The sequence below is a fragment of the Jaculus jaculus genome, chromosome 7 (assembly GCF_020740685.1).
Source record: "Jaculus jaculus isolate mJacJac1 chromosome 7, mJacJac1.mat.Y.cur, whole genome shotgun sequence".
Classification (NCBI taxonomy): Eukaryota; Metazoa; Chordata; class Mammalia; order Rodentia; family Dipodidae; genus Jaculus; species Jaculus jaculus.
The window spans coordinates 181,665-203,667 of record NC_059108.1 but is presented as its reverse complement, the minus strand read 5'-3'; the positions used below and the strand labels follow the sequence as shown (position 1 = coordinate 203,667).

General features: G+C 44.2%; 1 protein-coding gene across 1 annotated transcript in view; it reads left to right on the top strand.

The window, feature by feature from the left end:
- Ryr1 (ryanodine receptor 1) overlaps nucleotides 1-22,003 on the top strand; it is a 182,468-nt gene that overhangs the window by 157,177 nt on the left and 3,288 nt on the right. The window contains exons 93-101 of the mRNA XM_045154253.1: nucleotides 2,185-2,271; nucleotides 4,516-4,767; nucleotides 6,387-6,517; nucleotides 8,974-9,016; nucleotides 12,543-12,673; nucleotides 12,764-12,824; nucleotides 13,186-13,332; nucleotides 13,619-13,753; nucleotides 21,665-21,821. Coding sequence (XP_045010188.1) covers nucleotides 2,185-2,271; nucleotides 4,516-4,767; nucleotides 6,387-6,517; nucleotides 8,974-9,016; nucleotides 12,543-12,673; nucleotides 12,764-12,824; nucleotides 13,186-13,332; nucleotides 13,619-13,753; nucleotides 21,665-21,821 — 1,144 coding nt within the window. The remainder of the gene's footprint in view (nucleotides 1-2,184; nucleotides 2,272-4,515; nucleotides 4,768-6,386; nucleotides 6,518-8,973; nucleotides 9,017-12,542; nucleotides 12,674-12,763; nucleotides 12,825-13,185; nucleotides 13,333-13,618; nucleotides 13,754-21,664; nucleotides 21,822-22,003) is intronic.

Here is a 22,003-nt window from a genome sequence, read left to right as displayed (position 1 = left end):
CTTTCTGTCAGCTGGTCTACAGGGAGGATGTTTTCAGCTCAGCTCCAGCAAGATTTCTCAGTGACCTTGCAGCCCAAGCATGGAGACCCACCCTTTCTTTCTTTTTTAAAAGTGAATGATTACTTTTATTTTTATGTATTTATTTGAGAGAAAGAGGCAGGGAGAAAGAGAGAGAGACAGAGAGAATGAGCACACCAGGGCATCGAACCACTGCAAACAAACTCCAGATGCATGTACCACCTTGTGCATCTGGCTTATGTGGGCCTGGGGAATTGAACCTGGGTCCTTTGGCTTTGCAGGCAAGTGCCTTAACCACTAAATAATCTCTCCAGCCCAAGACCCACCTTTTTTTTAAAAAGTTTATTTTTATTTATTTATTTGAGAGTGACAGACAGAGAGAAAGAGGCAGATAGATGTAGAGAGAGAATGGGCGCGCCAGGGCCTCCAGCCCTGCAAACAAACTCCAGATGTGTGTGCCCCCTTGTGCATCTGGCTAACGTGTGTCCTGGGGAATCAAGCCTTGAACCAGAGTTATTAGGCTTCACACGCAAGTGCTTAATCGCTAAGCCATCTCTCCAACCCAAGACCCACCCTTTTTAAAGCTCATTTCTGACAGGAACCTGCTAAGGTGAGGAGAGATATCCCTAAATAGAGCCAGGAGATGTGATCTCTCAAAATTCCTGGGCATGAGTCACATCTCCTTATCCAATGTGTAAGGAGGAATGTGTCTGAATAGAGGGTCCTATCTTCAAAGGCCAGTCCTGACATAAGGGGCTGAAGGAGACATGCTGGGTAGCACTAGGTTCCTTGAGGATTTGTGGGAGGAAAAGGAATGAAGAGAGCAGTGGAGAGAAAAAGGAATAACAGAACCTGGTGTGGTGGCACACATCTTTAATCTCAGCACTTGGGAGGCAGAGGTCAGAGAATCACTGTAAGGTTGAGGCTATCTTGGGACTACAGAGTTCCAGGTCAGCCTAGGCTTCAGTGAAACCCTACCTTAAAATACCCCCCTCCCCCCAAAAAGGTAACAAGCCAAATGTGGTGGTGCATGCCTTTAATCCCAGCATTTGGGAGGCAGAGGTAGGAGGATCCCCGTGAGTTCGAGGCCACCGTGAGACTACATAGTGAATTCCAGGTCAGCCTGGGCTAGAGTGAGACCTACCCCAAAAAAAAAGAAAAGAAAAAAAAAGCAACAGAAGAAGGCCTCTTGCCTCAGATAAAGCAGATAAAGAAGAAGCATAGCACAGTGATTGGGGTATGGACTTCAATCTGACTGTCTGAGTTCAAATCCCACTCCTTTTTTTACTTGAGAGAGAGAGAGAGAATGGACATGTCAGGGCCTTCAGCTGCTACAAACTTCAGGTATGTGTGCCCCCTTGTGTGCATGTGCAATGTTGCACACTGTGTCACTGTGTGTCTAACTTATGTGGTACCTGGAGATGCGAACATGAGTTCTTAGGCTTCTCAGGCAAGTGGCTCAACCACTAAGCCATCTCTCCAGCCCTTTTATATATATATATGTATGTATGTATGTATGTATGTATGTATATATATATATATATATATATATATATATATATATATATATATATATATATATTATATATATGTATGTATACACACACACACACACACACAGAGTCTCACTTAAGCCTAATCTGACCTGGAAATCACTGTGAAGTCTCAGGTTAGCCTCAAACTCATAGTAATCCACCTGCCTCTGCCTCCCAAATGCTGGTATTAATGGTATTTGCCACCACACTTGGCTTAAATCCAAGTTCTAGGATTGTGTGTGTCTCAGTAGCAGAGTGCCTGCCTAGAATCCACCAGTAAATGTCTGGGGTCATGGCTCAGTGGCAGAGTCCTTGCTTAGCATGTATGAGGTCATGGATTCCATCCCCCCAATCACAGGTCTGTCTCTCCTTGATTATATGAGAAATATGCTCCCTGTTTCCATATTTATAACAGGGCATCACATCAATACCCTCTTCATAGAGCTGTGGTATGAATGAAACAAGTTCATGCATATGAGATTCTAAGCCCAAGTCCTCATATATATCAAGCACTCCATAAGTAGGGGGTTGTAGGAACAGCTAATAGGGTCCGAGTACTTTGGTTGATGGTAAATGAGACAGAATGTCCAGAAAAAAAGCCAGACTGTAAACTCTTTTTCTTCTCTCCTAGAACTACCTGTCCCGGAACTTTTATACTCTGCGATTCCTTGCCCTCTTCTTGGCATTTGCCATCAACTTCATCTTGCTGTTTTATAAGGTGCTTGTCATGCAGGGCCAGGCCCAGGGGGAGGATCAAATCCTTATCCTGCTTGGGGCAGTTTCCAGGACCCCTGCAGAGAAGGGACAAGTGCCTGGACTTAGACTTCTTAGGAGAGTTGAGGCTGGACATCTGGATGGGACTGAGTAGGGGTATGGGGACCTGTATAGGACAGATATATGAGTGCCTGCAGGAGTTAGAGCAACACTCAGAGCTGCATTCCCAGCCCAGCTCTTCTAGTCTGTGACCAGGTGTGGAATTCCCTCTCTGCAACACTTAATGACTCAGTGGTGCTCCTTTGCTTTCAAAATGTGAGCTAGCTGGGTGTGGTGGCACATGCCATTAATCCCAGCACTCAGGAGGCAGAGGCAGGAGAATTGCTGTGAGTTTGAGGCCACCCTGTGACTACATAGTGAATTCCAGGTCAGCTTGAGCTAGAGTGAGACCCTACCTCAGAAAACAAAAAAGAAAGAAAGAAAGAAAGAGAGAGAGAAAGAATCAAAATGTGAGCTAAAGAGAGGTATGTGGGAAGGAGGGAGTGGACAGCTTACAGACCTTCAAGTTCTTGCCAGGACACACAGGCAAGCTAGAGAGATGATAGTGGATAAAATGCTTAACATCTTTGTGCCTCAGTTTTCTTATCTGCAAAATAGAATAGTAACCATGCCAACCTCTTAGAGTTGTGAAATTAGGAAGCAAGGCATTGAAGCACAAGCCTGTAATACCAGTGCATGGGAGGTTGAGTCAGGAGTATCAGGAATTCCAGGTTACATATCCTTGGTTATATATCAAGTTCAAGACCAAGCTGAGCATGGTGGTACACACATTTAAACCTAGCACTCAGGAGGCAGAGGTAGGAGGATCACTGTGAGCTTGAGGCCAGCCTAAGACTGCCTAGTGAATTCCATGTCAGCCTGGGCTAGAGTGAGATCCTACCTGGAAAAAACAAAACAAAAAAAAGTCTGGGATACATGAGACCCTCTTTCTAAATAAATAAATTACATATGTAAATCACAACATTTCCTAATATAGAGAGTGCTATGTAAGCCAGGTGTGGTGGCACACAGTTGTAGTTCTAACATTTAGGAGGCTGAGGCAGGAAGATTGCTAGTTTGAGGCCAGCCTAGGCTGCATAGCAAGTCCCATACTAGCCTGAGTTATGTAGCAAGATGATGTCTCAAAAAAAAAAAAAAAAAAGAAAGAAAGAAAAGAAAAGAAAAAAGATAAGACAGCCATGGCTCATGTCTATAATCTCAGGACACCAGAGACTAACATAGAAGGATTGCTATGAGAGTGAGGCTCACCTGATCTACATAGTAAGTTTTAGGTCAGCATGGAGTAAATGGGACCCTGCATCAAAACAAAAAATTAAACCTGTTATGGCTGGAGAGATGGCTCAGTAGGTAAGAGCACTTGCTCCAAACATGAGGACTTGAGACCATCTGAGTTCAATTACCCAAGACCCTGTAAACAGCTGGGCGTGGCTACTGGCTACACACATATGTAACTCTAACCCTGTGGAGTGCAGAGATTGGGGAATTGCTGGGGCCCACAAAAATCATAGCTCCACATTCATAGAGAGGCACTACCTCAAGGAAATATATGGATGTGTTATAGAGGGACACCCAGTGTTCTCCTCAGGCCTCCAGTCTCACATACATGTGTATATACCACACACACACTATACCACACATACTACTCATGAAAAAAAAAGTGTTGTGTAAATGTTTGCTACTACTCACTATTAGTGTTTTGTTTTGTTTTTGAACTAGCGTCTCACTCTAGCCTAGACTAACCTGGAACTCACTCTGTACTCTCAGGCTGGCCTCAAACTTAGAGTGATCCTCCTAACTCTGCCTGCCAAGTGCTGTAATTAAAGGCATTTGCCACCATACCTGGCTAGTATTAGTGCTTTTAATTGTCAGTCTTTAGGGTTCCACTATCAATCAGTTATAATTCTTCCCAGTTATCCCAATACTTAGTTTGATAGGCAAATTCCCAGTATAGTCTTGTGTGCTAGCATGGGTCCTGGACCTGCCTTTCCATCTTCATTGACATTCCTACCAAGGTCATATCTGCTAAGGTCTAAGTCCAACCTTAGAAATGGAGCCCACCACTTGTGGTGGTGCAAGCCAGTGGGAAGTTGTTGAAGAGGCAGAAATGGGGCCTGCTGTTTGTGGTGTGGCAGGCTAAGTGCCAGGACACCACGATCCTCTTCCTAATTGACTTCTTCCCCCATTTCAGGTCTCAGACTCTCCACCAGGGAAGGATGACATGGAGGGCTCCGCAGTTGGTGACATGTCTGGGGCAGGGTCTGGTGGCAGCTCTGGCTGGGGTTCTGGGGATGGTGAGGAGGCAGATGGTGATGAAGATGAGAACATGGTATACTACTTCCTGGAAGAGAGCACAGGTTACATGGAACCTGCCCTGCGGTGTTTGAGCCTGCTGCATACTCTGGTGGCCTTCCTCTGCATCATCGGCTACAACTGTCTCAAGGTGGGGATGACCCAGGGAGGAACTTGTGGAGGAGACAGGGACACTGTCAGAGGACCTGGAGTCAGGGGTGGATTGTGGTTGGGGTGAAGATGATGTATTAGTTACTTTTCTCATTGCTGTGACAAAATATCTGACAAAAGCAAGTTAAGGAAGGAAGGGTTTTTCTTGGCTCACAGTTTGAGGGTATGGTCCATCATGGCAAAAACAAATCACAGTGGCAGGAGCCTGAAACAGCTGGTCTCACTGTATCCATAGCCAGGAAGCAGAGAGAGCCGAATGCTGGGGTTTAGCTGCTGCTTCTTCTTTCTTCTGCTTTTTCTTCCTCTTCCTCCTCCTCCTTCTTTCTTCTCCTTTTCCTCCTCCTCCTCCTCCTCTTCCTTCTTCTTCTTTCCCAAGGTAAGGTCTCATTCTAGCTCAGGCTAACCTGGAATTCACTGTGTAGTCTCAGGGTGACCTCTAACTCACAGCAGTTCTCCTACTTCTGCCTAGTTCTAGGATTAAAAGGGTCACCATGCTCAGTCAGTTTGCTTCTTTTTTTAATCTGAGACCCTAGCCCATGAAGTGGTGTTGCCTACATTTAGGAGGGGTCTTCCCACCTCAATTAATGTAATCTAGAAACTCCCTTACAGATATGCCTAGAGATTTGTCTTCTAGGTAATTCTAGATTCTTTCAGGCTGACAATATTATCACTCATACAATTTGGGGGTCTTTAGCAAGGACGCTTTTCCTACTTGTGAGGTGATGCAAACCTGGACTCAACAAACCAGATCCAGGATTATCTGTGCCATGCATGGATAACTATATTAGTTTCTGGCTCAGGAGGCAAATATATCATTAGGAATATTATTTTCTGCATTATGGTTTGTTACACACACACACATACACGAGACATGTAGCCCATGCCTATAATGCCAGCCACTCAGGAGGCTGAGGTAGGAGGGTCTCAAGTTCTAGGTCATCCTGCCTGGGCTACATAGAAAGATGCTGTCTCCACCAAAAAAAAAAAAAAAAAAAAAAATCTCAACTGGTCATGGGGCATACGCCTATAATCCCAGCACCTGAGAAGCAGGAGGACCACAGAAAGCTTGAGGACAGTCTGGACTAGATAGCAAGACCTTATTTCAAAAACAACAACAACAAAAATATCCTGGGGTGTCTCTGGAGTCTCAGATGTGACATAGATACTAGAATAGATATGGATTGTTCATATATGCATGGAGTTTGTAACACCCCACAAGGTGTCATGAGCTTCAGATGGGTTTTATAGGGTTTGAGTTTTAGTAAATTTGTTACTGAACAGGGCTAGTTGACTTGGAGCTTTTATACAGGCTGTTCTGGCTGCTTGTCCCCACTTACTGATTCCAGCTGCTTCTGTTTTATTCATCCTTACCACCTGAGCTGAGGGCTTCTTTGGAAGTCCAGCCTACAGCAAACAACACTGTGCACACTAAGCCATTTTCTCCTTACCCTGTGTCCTATTCTTCACCCTACCTTTCTCCTGTGCCTCAGGGCTTTCTACCTGAATCCCTGGGCATCAGACTCCCAGGATACTATGGGTTCTGCAAAGCTATGGTCTTGCTGCAGTACCAAATGCCTACCCTACACCTTCCCTCACCAGGTACCCCTGGTGATTTTTAAGCGGGAGAAGGAGCTGGCTCGGAAACTGGAGTTTGATGGCCTCTACATCACAGAGCAGCCTGAGGATGATGATGTGAAGGGACAGTGGGACCGCCTGGTGCTCAACACACCGTAAGGGACCAACCCTACCTAGATGTGGCAGGGGGAATGTAGCTAGATTTGCTATATTTTCATCCCTGTCCAGTCCTGCACCTCAAAACAGCAGGGTTCCACTCTGTGTACCCCAAGCCTGGCCTTCCTCTTCATGCAATGGACACATTTCTTATGCATGAAAGTTCCTCTGCGGGTGCTAGTCCCACCCTGGAGGCTCTGGTCCAATGAATCTGGCAAGCATATGCATTTCAAACCCTGTCTTCAGGAATGAGTCTCACCCAGGGGCCATGAGATAAGCAGGAAATTATTGGGTCGAGGCTAGGCTTGTAGCTCAGTTGGTTGAGTGCTTGTCTAGTATGCATAAGCCCTGGGTTCAATCTCCAGCACGGCATGAACAGGACATAGTGATGCATTCCTGTTATACTTGTACTTTGCAAAGGTGGCAGGAGGAGTATCAGAAGTTCAAGGTTATCCTCTGCTACTTATGGAATCCAGGCCAGTTTGGGATACATGAGACCCTCTCTCAGAAAAAGGAAAAAAGATTCATTAAGTCAATCTAGGCCCAAGGAGTGAAAGAAGGGGGGGGGGATGGGATGTGAAGGCAGTGTGATGGGTCCCTTGATATCATTGTGCACCCTTAGCTTTCTCTCCCATCTCTGCCACTCAAGTTCCATTTCTTTTTTTTTTAATTTATTATTTTTATTTATTAGAGACCATCTCTCCAGCCCTCAAGTCCCATTTCATGTACTTGTTTTATGTTTTTGTTATTTTATTTTGTTTTTGTTTTATTAGTTTTTTGTCTCATTACATTTTTTTAAAAAATATTTTTTGTCCATTTTTTATTTATTAATTTGAGAGCGACAGACACAGAGAGAAAGACAGATAGAAGGAGAGAGAGAGAATGGGTGTGCCAGGGCTTCCAGCCACTGCAAATGAACTCCAGACGTGTGCGCCCCCTTGTGCATCTGGCTAACGTGGGACCTGGGGAACTGAGCCTCGAACCAGGGTCCTTAGGCTTCATAGGCAAGCGCTTAACCGCTAAGCCATCTCTCCAGCTCTCATTACATTTTGTTTTTTGAGACAGGATCTCCTTAGGCCACCACACCTGACTCCATTTCATGTGTTTATAATGCAGGACTGCATTATTTGGGGGGGGGTATCTTCAGAAAGAGAAAACCAAGGGTGGAGGTGCAATTCAGCAATAGAGCACTTGCCTAGGGTCTACTAGCAAGAGGCTGGTGATATAAGCAGTAGAGTGCTGCCAGGTGCAAGGTCCTGGATTCCGTTCCCAGCACTGAAAAAGAAAAGGCTAAGAACACCAAGCCATGTTTGAAATCTAATGGTCACATCCAACCTGGAAAGTTACTTAGTCTTTCTATGCCTCAGTTTCCTTATCTGTACAGTGCAGATAGAAAGCACCTCTTTCACAAAGTTCTTAAAACAATTCATGAATTAATATACTTTCTGGGGCATATTAACTCCTCGATAAGGATTGGAAGTTATTTTGTCATTTTATTATGAATTCCTGCCTAGTAGATAAGGTGTGAGGAGGAAGGAAGCTAAGCACATTCTATAATGTCAGTTACTGTCATACATCCATATATATAAATATAAATAAATATATATATACATATATATATATATATATATATATATATTTACAGAGGGAAAGGGAACAAGAACCAACAAGCAAGAACTATTTAAAATAGAGTGTGGAGGGCTGGAGAGATGGCTTAGTGATTAAGGCACTTGCCTGCAAAGCTAAAGGACCCAGGTTCAACTCCCCAGGACCCTTGTGAGCCAGATGCACAAGGTGATGCAAGCATCTGGAGTTCTTTTGCAGCATCTGGAGGCCCTGATTTACCCATTCTCTCTCTCTACCTGCCTCTTTCCTCCCGCCCCCCTTGGTTTTTCAAGTTATGGTCTCACTGTAGCCCAGGCTGACCTGGAACCCACTATGTAATCAGTCTCAGGGTGGACTTGAACTCACAGTGCTCCTCCTACCTCTGCCTCCTCAGTGCTGGGATTAAAGGTGTGTGCCACCGTGCCCAGCTTCTATCTGCTTCTCTCTCTCCATCCCTTTCTCTCTTTCTCAACTAAAATAAATAAAATATTTAAAACAATAATAATGAAATAGTGTCTGGAGCCAGGCATGGTAGTTCTTGCCTTTAGTCCCAGCACTTAGGAGGCTGAGGAAGAACGATCACCCTGGGTTCAAGGCTAGCCTGGGCTCAAGAGTGAGTTGCATGTCAGCCTGGGTTAGAGTGAGACCCTACCTGGAAAAATAAATACAGAGTCTGGAGTCAGATTGCACAAGCCAGTGATATCGACACTCAGGAGACTTGGACAGGAGGATGATTTGAACCCAGAAGTTGAAGGACAGCCTAAGAAACACAGGCAGTCCTCATATCATTTCAATATGTTTTTGCCTGGAAATTCTGCCCTAACCTCTCCCACACCTTCTTTCTTGACAGGTCTTTCCCCAGCAACTACTGGGACAAGTTTGTCAAGCGAAAGGTGAGAGGGCACTCTGGGAGGGTAAGACTTTCTGTTGGGTTTCTTGGTGCCAGTAGGCCATCTCAGACTTGCCACGTATGTGAATTTGGGCAAGGGACTGTGCCTCTTTGAAGAGTTTCCCCCTGGAGCTATGGGGCTGCAGATCACAATTCCTCCTTGAATGAAAAGACACATGTAAAAGCATTTTGTGCAGAGTAAAGACTCTGTTCACAATGGTGTGATGAAAGAGGTGAACAATGCTGTTTAAAGCATAGCCTATTTTAGGAGCTGGTGATGTAGTCCAGTTGGTAGAATGCTTTCCCAGAATGCATGAAGCCCTAGGTTCTATCCCTAGCACCTCATAAACCTGGCATTGTGATGCATACCTATAATATCCACACTCAAAAAGTAGAGACAGGAGGATCAGGAGTCAAGAGTTCAAGATCATCCTCAGCCTTAGAGTGAGTTCAAGGCCAGCCTGAGCTACATGAAAATCTATATTTTAAAAAAATGTTGGGGGCCTGGAGAGATGGCTTAGTGGTTAAGCCAGTTGCCTGCAAAACCAAAGTCACAGGTTCAATTCCCCAGGACCCACATAAGCCAGATGCACAAGGTGGCCCTTCTCTCTTTTTCTCTCTCAAATAAGCTGGACGTTGTGGCACACACCTTTAATCCTAGCACTAGGGAGACAGAGGTAGAAGGATCGCCATGAGTTTGAGGCCACCCTGAGATTACATAGTGAATTTCAGGACAGCCTGGATTAGAGTAAAACCCTACTTCAAAAAAAATTAATTAATTAATTAATTAATTAATTAATTTAAAATGAAAAAATAAATATAAAATGAAAATAAAATTTAAAAATATGTTGGGGCTGGAGAGATGGCTCAGCAGTTAAGGTGCTTTCCTGCAAAGCCTAAGGACCCAGGTTCAATTCTACAGGTCCCACATAAGCCAGATATACATGGTGGCACATGTGTCTGGAGTTCATCTGAAGTGGCTTGAGGCCCTGGTGTGCCCATTCTCACTCTCTTTCTCACCCTCTTTCTCTATTGCTAATAAATAAATAAAAATAAATATTGAAAAAACTGTAAAAAGAAATAAGATGGGGCCTGGAGAGATGGCTCAGTGGTTAAAGGCACTTGCTTGCAAAGCCTTACAGCCTAGGTTCAATTCCCCAGTTCCCATGTAAAACCATATGCATAAAGTTGCACATGCATCTGGAGTTAATTTGCAGTGACAGGAGCCCCTGGTGTACTCATATTCATTCTCTCTCTCTTCCTCTCATAAATAAATAAACAATTTTTTTAAAAAATAAAGTAGGGCTGGAGGGATGGCTTAGCAGTTAAGGTGCTTGCCTGCAAAGCCAGAGGACCCAGGTTCAATTTCCCAGGACCCACATTAGCCAGATGCACAAGACGATGCATGCATCTGAGTTCGTTTGCAGTAGATGGAAGCCCAGATGCACCCATTCTCTCTGCCTCTGCCTCTTTTTCTCTCTGTCACTCTCAAATAAATAAATAAAAATAAACAAAAAACAAAAAGCATAAAAATAAATAAATAAGTAAAAATAAAGTAATCTTGGCTTAGTGGCACACACCTTTAATTCCAGTACTCGGGAGGCAGAGGTAGGAGGATTGCTGTGAGTCTGTGGCCAGCTTGAGACTATAGTGAATTCCAGGTCAGCCTGTGCTAGAGTGAGACCCTACCTCGAAAAAACAAAAAACAACAACAACAAAAAAAAATAGAGCTGGATAGATGGCTTAGCTGTTAAGGCACTTGCCTACAAAGCCAAAGGAAACAGGTTTGATTCCCTAATACCCACTTAAGCCAGATGCACAAGGTGACACCTACGTCTTGAGTTCCTTTGCCGTGGCTAGGGGCCCTGTTGTGCCCGTTCACTCTCTATTCCATCTGCCTCTTTCTCTCTCTCTCTCTCTCTTAAATAAATAAAGTATGTTTAAAAATTAAAAAAAATAAGGTGGGGGGCTGAAGGAATGGCTTAATGGTTAAGGCATTTGCTTGCAAAGCCAAAGGACTCAGGTTCGATTCCCCAGGACCCACATTAGCCAGATGCACAAGGGGGCACAAGTGTCTGGAGTTCATTTGCAGAGGCTACAGGCCCTGGAATGCCCGTTCCTCTCCCTCTCTTCTCCTCTTTCTCTGTCAAATAAATAAATAAAGTAAGGTAGAAACTGGGTGTGGTGGCTCACACTTTTAATCCTAGCCCTCATGAGACTAAGGTAGGAGGATCACTGTGAATATAAGGCAAGTCTGGGATATAGAGAGTGAGTTCCAGGTCAGCCTGGGCTAGAAAGAGACCCTGCCTCAAAAAAAGTTTTTAAAAATAAGATGGAGGGCAATTGAGGAAGACACCTGATGGTGACCTTTGTGCTCTACACATGTGTATATACATGTACACACATACATATACAAATACCACACACACCCAAAAGTGGAGCCAAATATAGTAGCATATGTTTGCAATCTTACCATTTGGGAGGCTGAGGCTGGAGGCTTGTAAATTCAAGACCAGCCTTGGCTACATAGAGACTGTGTCTCCAAAAAGTAAGGGATGTAATAAAGGGCCAACCCCTCAGGGTTGATGTAATGATGAGAGGACCCAGTACATGAGCAAAGTTTGGTGCATAGGAACACATAATATTAAGTGTTGGCTGCCTCCAATTCAGTAAATGTTTCTGGAGTGCCTATTTTGTGTCAGAAAACCTTTTAGGAACCTAGGATCCAACAACGAGCATGACAGTGATTATGACACTCAAGGTAGAAAGGTAATGATGATCACACTTGTGATGTGTATGTGATGATAAGTGTTGTAGGAAAATATAATAAAGGAAGCTGGATGTGGTGGTGCATGCCATTAATCCCAGAATTTGGAAGGCAGAGGTAGGAGGATCACCATGAGTTCAAGGCCACCCTGAGACTATGTAATGAGTTCCATGGGCTAGAGTGAGACCCGACTTCAAAAAACAAAAACAAAATATACATGGGGGGCCAGAGGCAGGGGATTAAAGAGTATGTGTTGGTGGCCAAGGAAGGTTACTATTTTATGTAGAGGCCTTAGTAATGGCCCTAGTAATTAATTAGGAGATGAAGGAACAAGTCAGAAGCCTTGGGGAAGTGCATGTAGATGGGGGTGGGGGAATGACAGCCAGTGTAGAGGCCCTTAGGTGGGAACATGCTGGTGATGTGTTTGAAGACCACATGGAGGCTGGTGTGACTGGAACAGAATGAGTGAGGGAGCCAGAAGAAACCTGTCTATAGCTGACAGGGGACCCAATTACTTAGGCTTCACCTGCCTATTGCAAACAATCATCCTAATTAACTTAGCTACTAAAACTAGTGTACATTTATCTCCTTTTGTACTCTCTCCCTGAGGATCTGTAGAAAGCTGTAGCCTCTGCCCCCAGAAAATATGCATCCCCAATTTCTCATGCAAAGTTCAGAGAGTATCCACAGAATTTCCTCACAAGCCATAACTGCTGCCTTCAAACTCCATCTATGTCTGCATCCCCAACATTCTCCTGTGCAGGTCCTGGACAAACATGGGGATATCTTCGGGCGGGAGCGAATTGCCGAGCTGCTGGGCATGGATCTAGCCTCTCTGGAAATCACAGCTCACATTGAGCGCAAGCCAGACCCTCCACCAGGCCTGCTGACATGGTGAGCTGGGTCAGCCCCCAACCAGGGGAAGGCAGGGGAGGCGGTCAATTTCTGACACTCAGTCATCTTGCCATTGCCTCTCAACCACAGGCTCATGTCCATTGATGTCAAGTACCAGATCTGGAAGTTTGGGGTCATCTTCACAGACAACGTGAGAAAGGGCCCGTAGGTGGGGAGGGACTCTCAATAGGGCCAGGCCTTGGGAGAGTTAGGGGCTCCATCCCCATGTGCCCCTAACCCCAGAAAGACACCTGAGCCTCTGTGTCTTTCTGATCCTAGGGTGCTTTCTCACCCTGAGGTTCTTTGTTCCCAGAACATCTTTTGTTCTTGGGTTGCAATCTGTGTCCTTGAGCAGGCTTTCCACCTTCCCCAAGGTGTTCTCCAGCTAGAAGATACTCCCTAGTCAGAGACGTTACCTGGCCCCAACATGTTCTGAGTGTATCCCTGTGTATTTCCTGACCCCTTTATACTCAGTGTATCCCTGTGTATTCCCCTGACCTCTTTATACTCAGTCTTTCCTATATCTGGGCTGGTACATGGTGATGTCCCTCCTGGGACACTACAACAACTTCTTCTTTGCTGCCCACCTTCTGGACATCGCCATGGGGGTCAAGACGCTGCGCACCATCCTCTCGTCTGTCACCCACAATGGGAAGCAGGTGTGTAGAGGATGTGGCAGGGACCAGCTGGGTAATCTGCAAGTGGTGGAAGAGGAATGCATGGCAGTCTTTGAGAGGCAGCACAAGAGCAGGACAATTTTCCAGGAGTAGAATAAGGGTGATACATTCTGGGACAAGACAGGGGTTGGGCAGTCTTGGGGGTGAGGGAGAACTAAGGCTAGCAAAGTTAACCAGCTACAGGCTGTGCCAGGGTCTATGTGGTTAAGTAGATGTGGGCTCCTTTGGGAGAAGAACATGGAACTGACTCTTCCTTGCCTTTCCCCAGCTGGTGATGACTGTAGGCCTCCTGGCTGTAGTGGTCTACCTGTACACTGTAGTAGCCTTCAATTTCTTCCGCAAGTTCTACAACAAGAGTGAGGATGAGGATGAACCTGACATGAAGTGTGATGACATGATGACGGTGAGCCCCTCCCCTAGAAATCATGGGCAAGTTACTGACCTAGTATTACTCAACTGGAAAGGGGTTAATAACAGCATCCCATACTTCATGGGCTTGTAGTTAGGACACTGTAGCAGAGCCAAGCACATTGTAAACTCTCTCTGTACCATTGCTTAAAGGTTATTTCAGCTGTTAAAACTGCAGATGATGGGCTGGGGAGATGTCTGTCAGTCTGGGTTTGATTCTCCAGAACATAAAACTGGACTCAAAATGGCATATGTGTCTGGTATCATCTGCATTAGCAAGAGACCCTAAGGCAGCCATACACACACATAAAAAATAAATTTAAAAACTACAGACGAAGGCTGGAGAGATGGCTCAGTAGTTAAGATGCTTGCCTGTAAAGCCTAACGACCTGGGTTTGATTCCCCAATACCTATGTAAGCCAGATATACAAGGTGGCTCATTTGCAGTGGCTAGAGGCCCTGGCATGCCCATTCTTTCCCTCTCTCTGTCTGCTTGAAATAAATAAAATATTTTTTAAAAACTACAGATGAGCTGGGCATGGTGGCACACGCTTTTAATCCCAGCACTTGGGAAGTAGGAGGATCACTATGAGTTTGAGGCCACCCTGATACTCCATAGTGAATTCCAGGTCAGCCTAGGCTAGAGTGAGACCCTACCTTGAAAAAACAAAGCAAAACAAACAAACAAAACCTAAAGATGATTAGCTGAGGGGTGTAACTAAGTGATAGAGCACTTACTGAACATACTCAAGGTCCTGGGTTCCATGTACAGCAATGCAGAACAAGAAGAAAGTGTTGTTGTAAAAATAATCCAGGGGCCGTGGGTGTGGCTCTGTGGGTAAAGAGCCAGCCTAGTATACATGAAATGTTGGTTTTGATCCCCAGAGCTGTTTAAATCAAGTGTGGTGGCATATGCCTATAATCCCAGTATTTGGCAGGTAGAGGCTGGAGGATCAGATGTTCAAGGTCATCCTCAGTTACATATTGTGTTCTAGTTAGCCTGGATTATATGAGACCATATATATATATATATATATATATATATTTTGTTATTGTTTTCCAGGTTGGGTCTCACTGTAGCCTAGACTAACTTGGAATGGACTTGAACTAGTGATTCTCCCACTGCAGCCTCCCAAGTCCTAGGATTAAAGGCATGTGCCACCATATTGGGCCCTTTTTAAAAAGGAGTGGAGGGAGGCTGAGCTAGGAGGATCACTGTGAGTTCAAGGCCATCCTGTGACTACATAGTGAATTATAGGTCAGCCTGGGCAAGAGTGAAAAGGTACCTCAATGCCCCCTCCCAAAAAAGGTGAGGAAAGTGGAGGTGGGGAGGGAATTATCATGGTTTATTGTTTATCATTATGGGAGCTGTCAATTAAAAAAAAAGTGGTAAAAGAGGAATTGCCTTCTCAAAAAATACATATAACACCGTGTGAGTGGATTAATGAATTGTGGATAAATAAGCTCTTTAAAATGAGGCAAAAAGGGCTGGAGAGATGGCTTAGCGGTTAAGCGCTTGCCTGTGAAGCCTAAGGACCCCGGTTCAAGGCTCGGTTCCCCAGGTCCCACGTTAGCCAGATGCATAAGGGGGCACACGCATCTGGAGTTCATTTGCAGAGGCTGGAAGCCCTGGCGCGCCCATTCTCTCTCTCTCCCTCTATCTGTCTTTCTCTCTGTGTCTGTCGCTCTCAAATTAAAAAAAAAAAAAAAATTAAAATTTTAAATGAGGCAAAAATAAAATGAAATACCAACCCAATTAAAAAAAAAAAAAAAAAAGGCACATGCCCTGGCCACCTGTAAAATGTGTGTAGAGCCTACTTCATTGGGTGTTTGTAGTACCAAAAAGGACTTCCTGGCCACAGAAATCATGAGAGTTTTAAAGGCCTTACACTAGGGACAGGACAATAGGACAATAGAAGAGCATTTGCTAAGTATGCACAAAGCCTTGCGTTCAGCAGGGACTGGTAGTACACACCTATAATTCCAACACTCAGGAGGTTGAGGCAGTAGGATCAGGTATTTGAGGCCACCCTGGGCTACATAGACTTTTCAAAAAAAATTTTCTCTCAGAATAGCATTGTGAGCTGGGTGTAGTGGTACACGCCTTCTCCCAGTACTTGGGAGGCTGAGATAGGAGGATCATTTTGAATTTGAGGCCACCCTGAGACTACATAGTGAATTCCAGGTCAGCCTGGGCTAGAGGGAGACCCTACTTTAAAAAAAAAATAGCATTGTTTAGTACATGTACATGTTTCCTCCTCTTCTAATCATAGTAACCCTAACTCAAATGGCTTTGAATGGTAGAGGCAGATCCACAGGTGAAAGAATTTTTTTTAAAAATTTAATATGTGGCAAAACAAGCAAGGGTGCTGTTTTCCTGATGAAAGGAGACCAACACAGAGAAAAATCAACTCCTACCAAATCAGAGAGCCACAACCTCAGAGGCTCCCAACACCTCATCACTGAAGCAGACCAAAAATGAACCCAACATGGCTCAGGGAAATTTTGCGGAAGAGGGGGTGGAAAAAATGTCAGAGCCATATGTTGGGTCAAGATGCAGAAAGTTATCGTACCAATAACTGTGGGCTAACTCCACAATGCATGACCCATATACCTCAACAAGGAGGGGCCAATGGGAAGGGGGTAGGTCACGGATGAGCCTAATAATGGTACCAAACTACCTGTATTTGCTGAATAGAAAACTAATTAAAAAAATGCAAAAAACAAAAAAAGAATTCAGTCTTGATAAGGATAAAAAAATGCTGACAAGGCACAATTAAGTCTATAATGTGCCCTAGTTTTATATAGATTTGTTTATAAAAGTAATAAGAGGCTGGGGTGATAGCTTAGCAGTTAAAAGCACTTGTTTGCAAAGCCTGCTGTCCTGGGGCTTAATTACCCAGTACCCATCCATGTAAAGCCAGACACAAAAAGTAGCACAAGCATCTAGAGTTGGTTTGCAGTGGTAAGAGGCCCTGGTGCATCCATTCTCTCCCTCTCTCATAGATAATAAACAAATAAGTAAATAAATATGATAATTAAGAATGTGTGCAATAAAACAAAAAAATAAAAATTTAATATGATTTATTTATTTATTTGAGAGAGAGAGGTAGAGAGAGAAAGAGAATAGGCTCACCAGGGCCTCCAGCCACTGAAAGCAAATTCTAGATGCATGCACCCCATTAGCCACTAAGCCATCTCTCCAGCCTGAAAGAATAATTTTTAAAGGATTTCTGCCAGAAGGTGACCTATGTTGTGGCTGTATGGGCCTCTATGCTCAGGAAAAAGCCCAGCTTTTCAACCTGACATTTGAGGCTCTATCAGGCTTGGTTTGGACACCAATAGCCCTGTTCTCATCACAGTCACTGGCCTTAGCTCTTAGTCAACATAACTGGGTTTTCTCACTTCCAGGGGACACAGAAAGGACTAGTGTGAAGTCTGTCCCAAGTACCAGATGAACCATGTCCCTCCCCCTCCTCTTTTTAGAACCTTCCTATGACTCCCAAATACCCAGTAGAGAAAATAATCACTTCAAAAACAGGAAGCTGGGCATAGTGGTGCATGCAGAGGCAGGAGGATCACTGTGAGTATGAGGCCACCCTGAGACTCTGTAGTGAATTCCAGGTCAGCTTGGGCTAAAGTGAAACCCTACATTGAAAAACCAAAAAATAAATAAATAAATAAATAAAGCAGGAGCCAGGCATGGTGGCGCACACCTTTAATCTCAGCACTTGGGAGGCAGAGGTAGGAGGATCACCAAGAGTTCAAGGCCACCCTGAGACTACATAGTTAATTCCAGGTCAGCCTGGGCCAAAGTAACACCTTACCTTGGAAAAAAAAAAAAAAAAAGGAGGAACTGGCCCTATTTGAGTGTAACCTGCCCAAGTGTAACGGCAGTCTTTCTTGCTTTTTGGTTGCCTGGTTCTCATTCTGTTCCTCTAGGACTTTTTCCTCCTGATTCTGGTCCTTTGCACTTGACCTTTCTTTCAAATTACATGCTGTCTCCGACAGTAAGCCATCCCAAACCATTGCTTTGGTCAGGGCTTGTGGAACTCACATAAAGATCTCTACCATTGGGCTGGTGAAATGGCATTTGCCTGTGAAGCCTAAGGACCCTGGTTCAATTCCTGAGGACCCATGTAAGCCAGAGGCACAAGGGGGAGCATGCATCTGGAGTTCGTTTACAGTGGCTAAAGGCCCTGGCACACCCATTCTCTCTTTCTCTCTATCTGCCTCTCTCTCTCTCATAACTAACTAATTAACTAACTAACTGACTAACTAACTATATACCCCACTTCTGGTACCACTTTACTGTTGTAGTCTGGTTCACATTGCTGGTAGAAATCACCCAACCAAGAGCAGCTTCTGGGATAAAGAGATTTATTTTGGCCTACGGGCTCGAGGGTAAGCTCCATGATGGCAGGGGAAAACGATGGCATGAGCACAGGGTGGACATCACCCCCTGGCCAACATATAAGGTGGAAAATAGCAACAGGAGAGTGTGCCAAACACTGGCATGGGGAAACTGGCTATAACACCCATAAGCCTGCCCCCAACAATACACCCCCTCCAGGAGACATTAATTCCCAAATATCCATCAGCTGGGAACCTAGCATTCAGAACACCTAAGTTTATGGGAGACACCTGAATCAAACCACCACATTCCGCCCCTGGCCCCCATAAACTGATATCCATACATGATGTAAAATACAATGCATTCAGTCTGACTTTAAAAGTACCCATAGTATTTATCAATTCCAATGATGTTCATACATCCCCATAGTTCAAGATCTTTTAACTGAGCCATAATACCAAAAAATAACCTCAAAAAACCCATAATGGCACAGAATAAATATTCACACTTCAAAAGATGGCACTGGGCATAGCAAAGAAACATTTAACCAAAACAAGATTTAAAACAACCAGGGCAAACATCAAACTTGTTGCTTCAAGTGCAACAACTCTAGCCAGTGACAAATCTCCAAGTCCAATTATATATAATTTGTTTTGTTTTGTTTTTTCAAAGTAGGGTCTCACTCTAGCTCAGGCTGACCTGGAACTCACTATGTAGTCTCAGGGTGGCCCCAAACTCACAATGATCCTCCTAATTCTGCCTCCCGAGTGCTGGGATTAAAGGTGTGTGCCACCATGCCCAGCTTATAAATAAAATATTTATTTATTCATTTGTTTATTTTTAATTAATTTATTTATTTGAGAATGGCAGACAGAGAGAGAAAGAGGCAGAGAGAGACAGAGAATAGGCACACCGGGGCCTTCAGCCACTGCAAACGAACTCCAGCCATCTCTCCTGCCCTAAAATATATATATATATATTTTTAAATTTTTTATTTATTATTTATTTGAGAGCGACAGACACAGAGAGAAAGACAGATAGAGGAAGAGAGAGAGAATGGGCAGAGGCTTCCAGCCTCTGCAAACGAACTCCAGACGCGTGCGCCCCCTTGTGCATCTGGCTAACGTGGGACCTGGGGAACCGAGCCTCGAACCGGGGTCCTTAGGCTTCACAGGCAAGCGCTTAACTGCTAAGCCATCTCTCCAGCCCCGAAAATATATTTTTTTAAAAACTTAAAAAAAAAAGATCCTTACTATATTTCTTGCCCTGATATGGCTCTCAGAGCTATACTTTTTTCCAGCCTCATCAAACCTTTTTCAGTTCCTTATGGAAGTAAAATCTTTTTTTTTTTGGCATTAGGGTCTTATTCTATCTCAAGATGACTAAGAACTCTCTGTATATCCCAGGCTGGCCTTGAACCCATGGTGATTCTCCTTCCTACCTTAGCGCAGGGGTTAAAGGCATATGCCACCATACCAGACTAAAAACAATTATTTAAATATATTTTATTTATTTATTTATTTATTTGAGAGAAAGTGAGATAAAGAGGCAGATAGTGAAAGGAAAAAAATGAAATGGGCACTCCAGGACCTCTAGCCACTCTAGACAAACCCTAAATACATGTGCCACCTTGTGCATCTACCTTTATGTAGGTACTGGGGAATTTAACCTGGGTCTTCAAGCAAGTGCCTTAACAGAGTCATCTCTCCAGCTCATGGCAAACAAATTTTTAAAAATTATTTATTTGGGGGCTGGGGAGATGGCTTAGTGGTTAAGGTACATGCCTGTGAAGCCTAAGGACCCAGGTTCAATTCTCCAGGTCCCACATAAGCCAAATGCTCATAGTGGTACATGGGTCTGATGTTTGTTTGCAGTGGCTAGAAGCCCTGGCGTGCCCATTCTCTCTCTCTCTCTGACTATAATAAATATAATAAATAAATAAAAATAAAATATTTTAAAAATTTTATTTATTTGGGAGCTGGATAACTTAGTGCTTAAGGTGCTTGTGTGCAAAGCCTAAGGACTCATGTTTGACCCTCCAGGTCCCATGTAAGCCATACAAAGAGTGACACAAGCACACAAGGTCACACATGTACACAAGGGGGCACATGCATCTGGAGTTCAATTTCAGTGGCTGGTGATCCTGGTGTGCCAATTCTCTCTTTCTTTCACTCTAAGTAAAAAAGGGCAGTTTGGGGCTGGTGAAATGGCTTAGCAGTTAAGGCATTTGCCTGTGAAGCCTAAGGACCCACATAAGCCAGATACTCAAGGGGGCGCATGTGCCTGGAGTTGGTTTGCAGTTGCTGAAGGACCTTGCGCACCCATTATCTCTTTCTCTCTGCTTCTTTTTCTGTCTCTCTCTCTCAAATAAATAAATTAATTAAATATTTTATTAAAAAATAAATTTAGCCGAGCGTTGTGGCACACGCCTTTAATCCCAGCACTCGGGAGGCAGAGGTAGGAGGATCACCGTGAGTTCGAGGCCACCCTGGGACTCCATAGTGAATCCTAGGTCAGCCTGGACTAGAGTGAAACCCTACTTCAAAAACCTCAAAAAAAAAAAATTTAAAAAGGATAGCTTATTAGGCTTTCCTAAAAAAATTGTTTATTTGGGAGCTGGGCATAGTGGCACATGCCTTTAATCCCAGCACTCAGGAGGCAGAGATAAAAAGAGGCCACTCTGAGACTATATAATGAATTCCAGGTCAGCCTGGGCTAGATTGAGACCCTACTTAGTAAAAAAAAAAAAAAAAAAAAAAGTGTGTGTGTGTGTGTGTGTGTATACATACATACATACACACACACATATGTACATATATACATATACATACACATATACACACATACATATATATATGGCTGAGAAATGGTTTTGCAGTTAAGGAACTTGCCTGCAAACCCACAGGGCCCAGGTTCAAATTCCCAGTACACACAGAGCCAGATGCATATGGTGGCACTTTCTTCTGGAGTTGGTTTACACTGGCTGGAGGCCCTGGCACACCCATTCTCTTATCTGCCTCTTTCTCTCTCTCAAATAAGTAAAAATAAAATATTTTTTAAAAATTTTTATTTGGGACTGGAGAGATTGCTCAGTGGTTAAAGGTACTGGTTTGCAAAGCCTGACAGCCCAGGTTTAATTTTCTAGTGCCCACATAAAGCCAGATGCACAAAGTTGTACAATTATCTGGAGTTCATTTTCAGTGTCAGGAAGCCCTGGTATGCTCACTTTCTCTCAAATAAATAAATACATATTTAAAAAATATTTATTTATGGGGCTGGAGAGATAATTCTATCTCATATTGATCATACTGTGTTTTCCCCACCCAGCCCCAAGCCCTCTGTCTGAGTCTCCTCATACTGGTCTTGACCCCTCTGCTTGTACCTTCCTGCCCAGCCTTGACCATTATTCAGCTGTGTATCTATGAACCCCAAGACATATGGTACAGGGCTATGTCTGTCATTGCTGTGTCCAGCCCTGCCTAGCTCAGGTCTCTGGTGGTGTTCATGGCTGTTAAATTACTGAATGAGTGACCATCTTCCCCTCCTCTGCAGTGTTACCTGTTTCACATGTATGTGGGCGTCCGGGCCGGTGGAGGCATTGGGGATGAGATTGAGGACCCAGCAGGTGATGAATATGAGCTTTACCGGGTGGTCTTTGACATCACCTTCTTCTTCTTCGTGATCGTCATCCTGTTGGCCATCATCCAAGGTCAGTGTTGGCTGGGGACATGGGTGGAAGGTGGGCAGAGTCCAGAGGTAGGCTAGCTGACTGGCTAAGGCACAGGCCCATGATTCAGTCTGCCTAGGTTCCTACACTGGCTATGCCTCTCCCTTTGGTAAAACCTTGGGCAGGTGGCCTCTGTGGACCCAGAATATTTCTGCATCTGCATA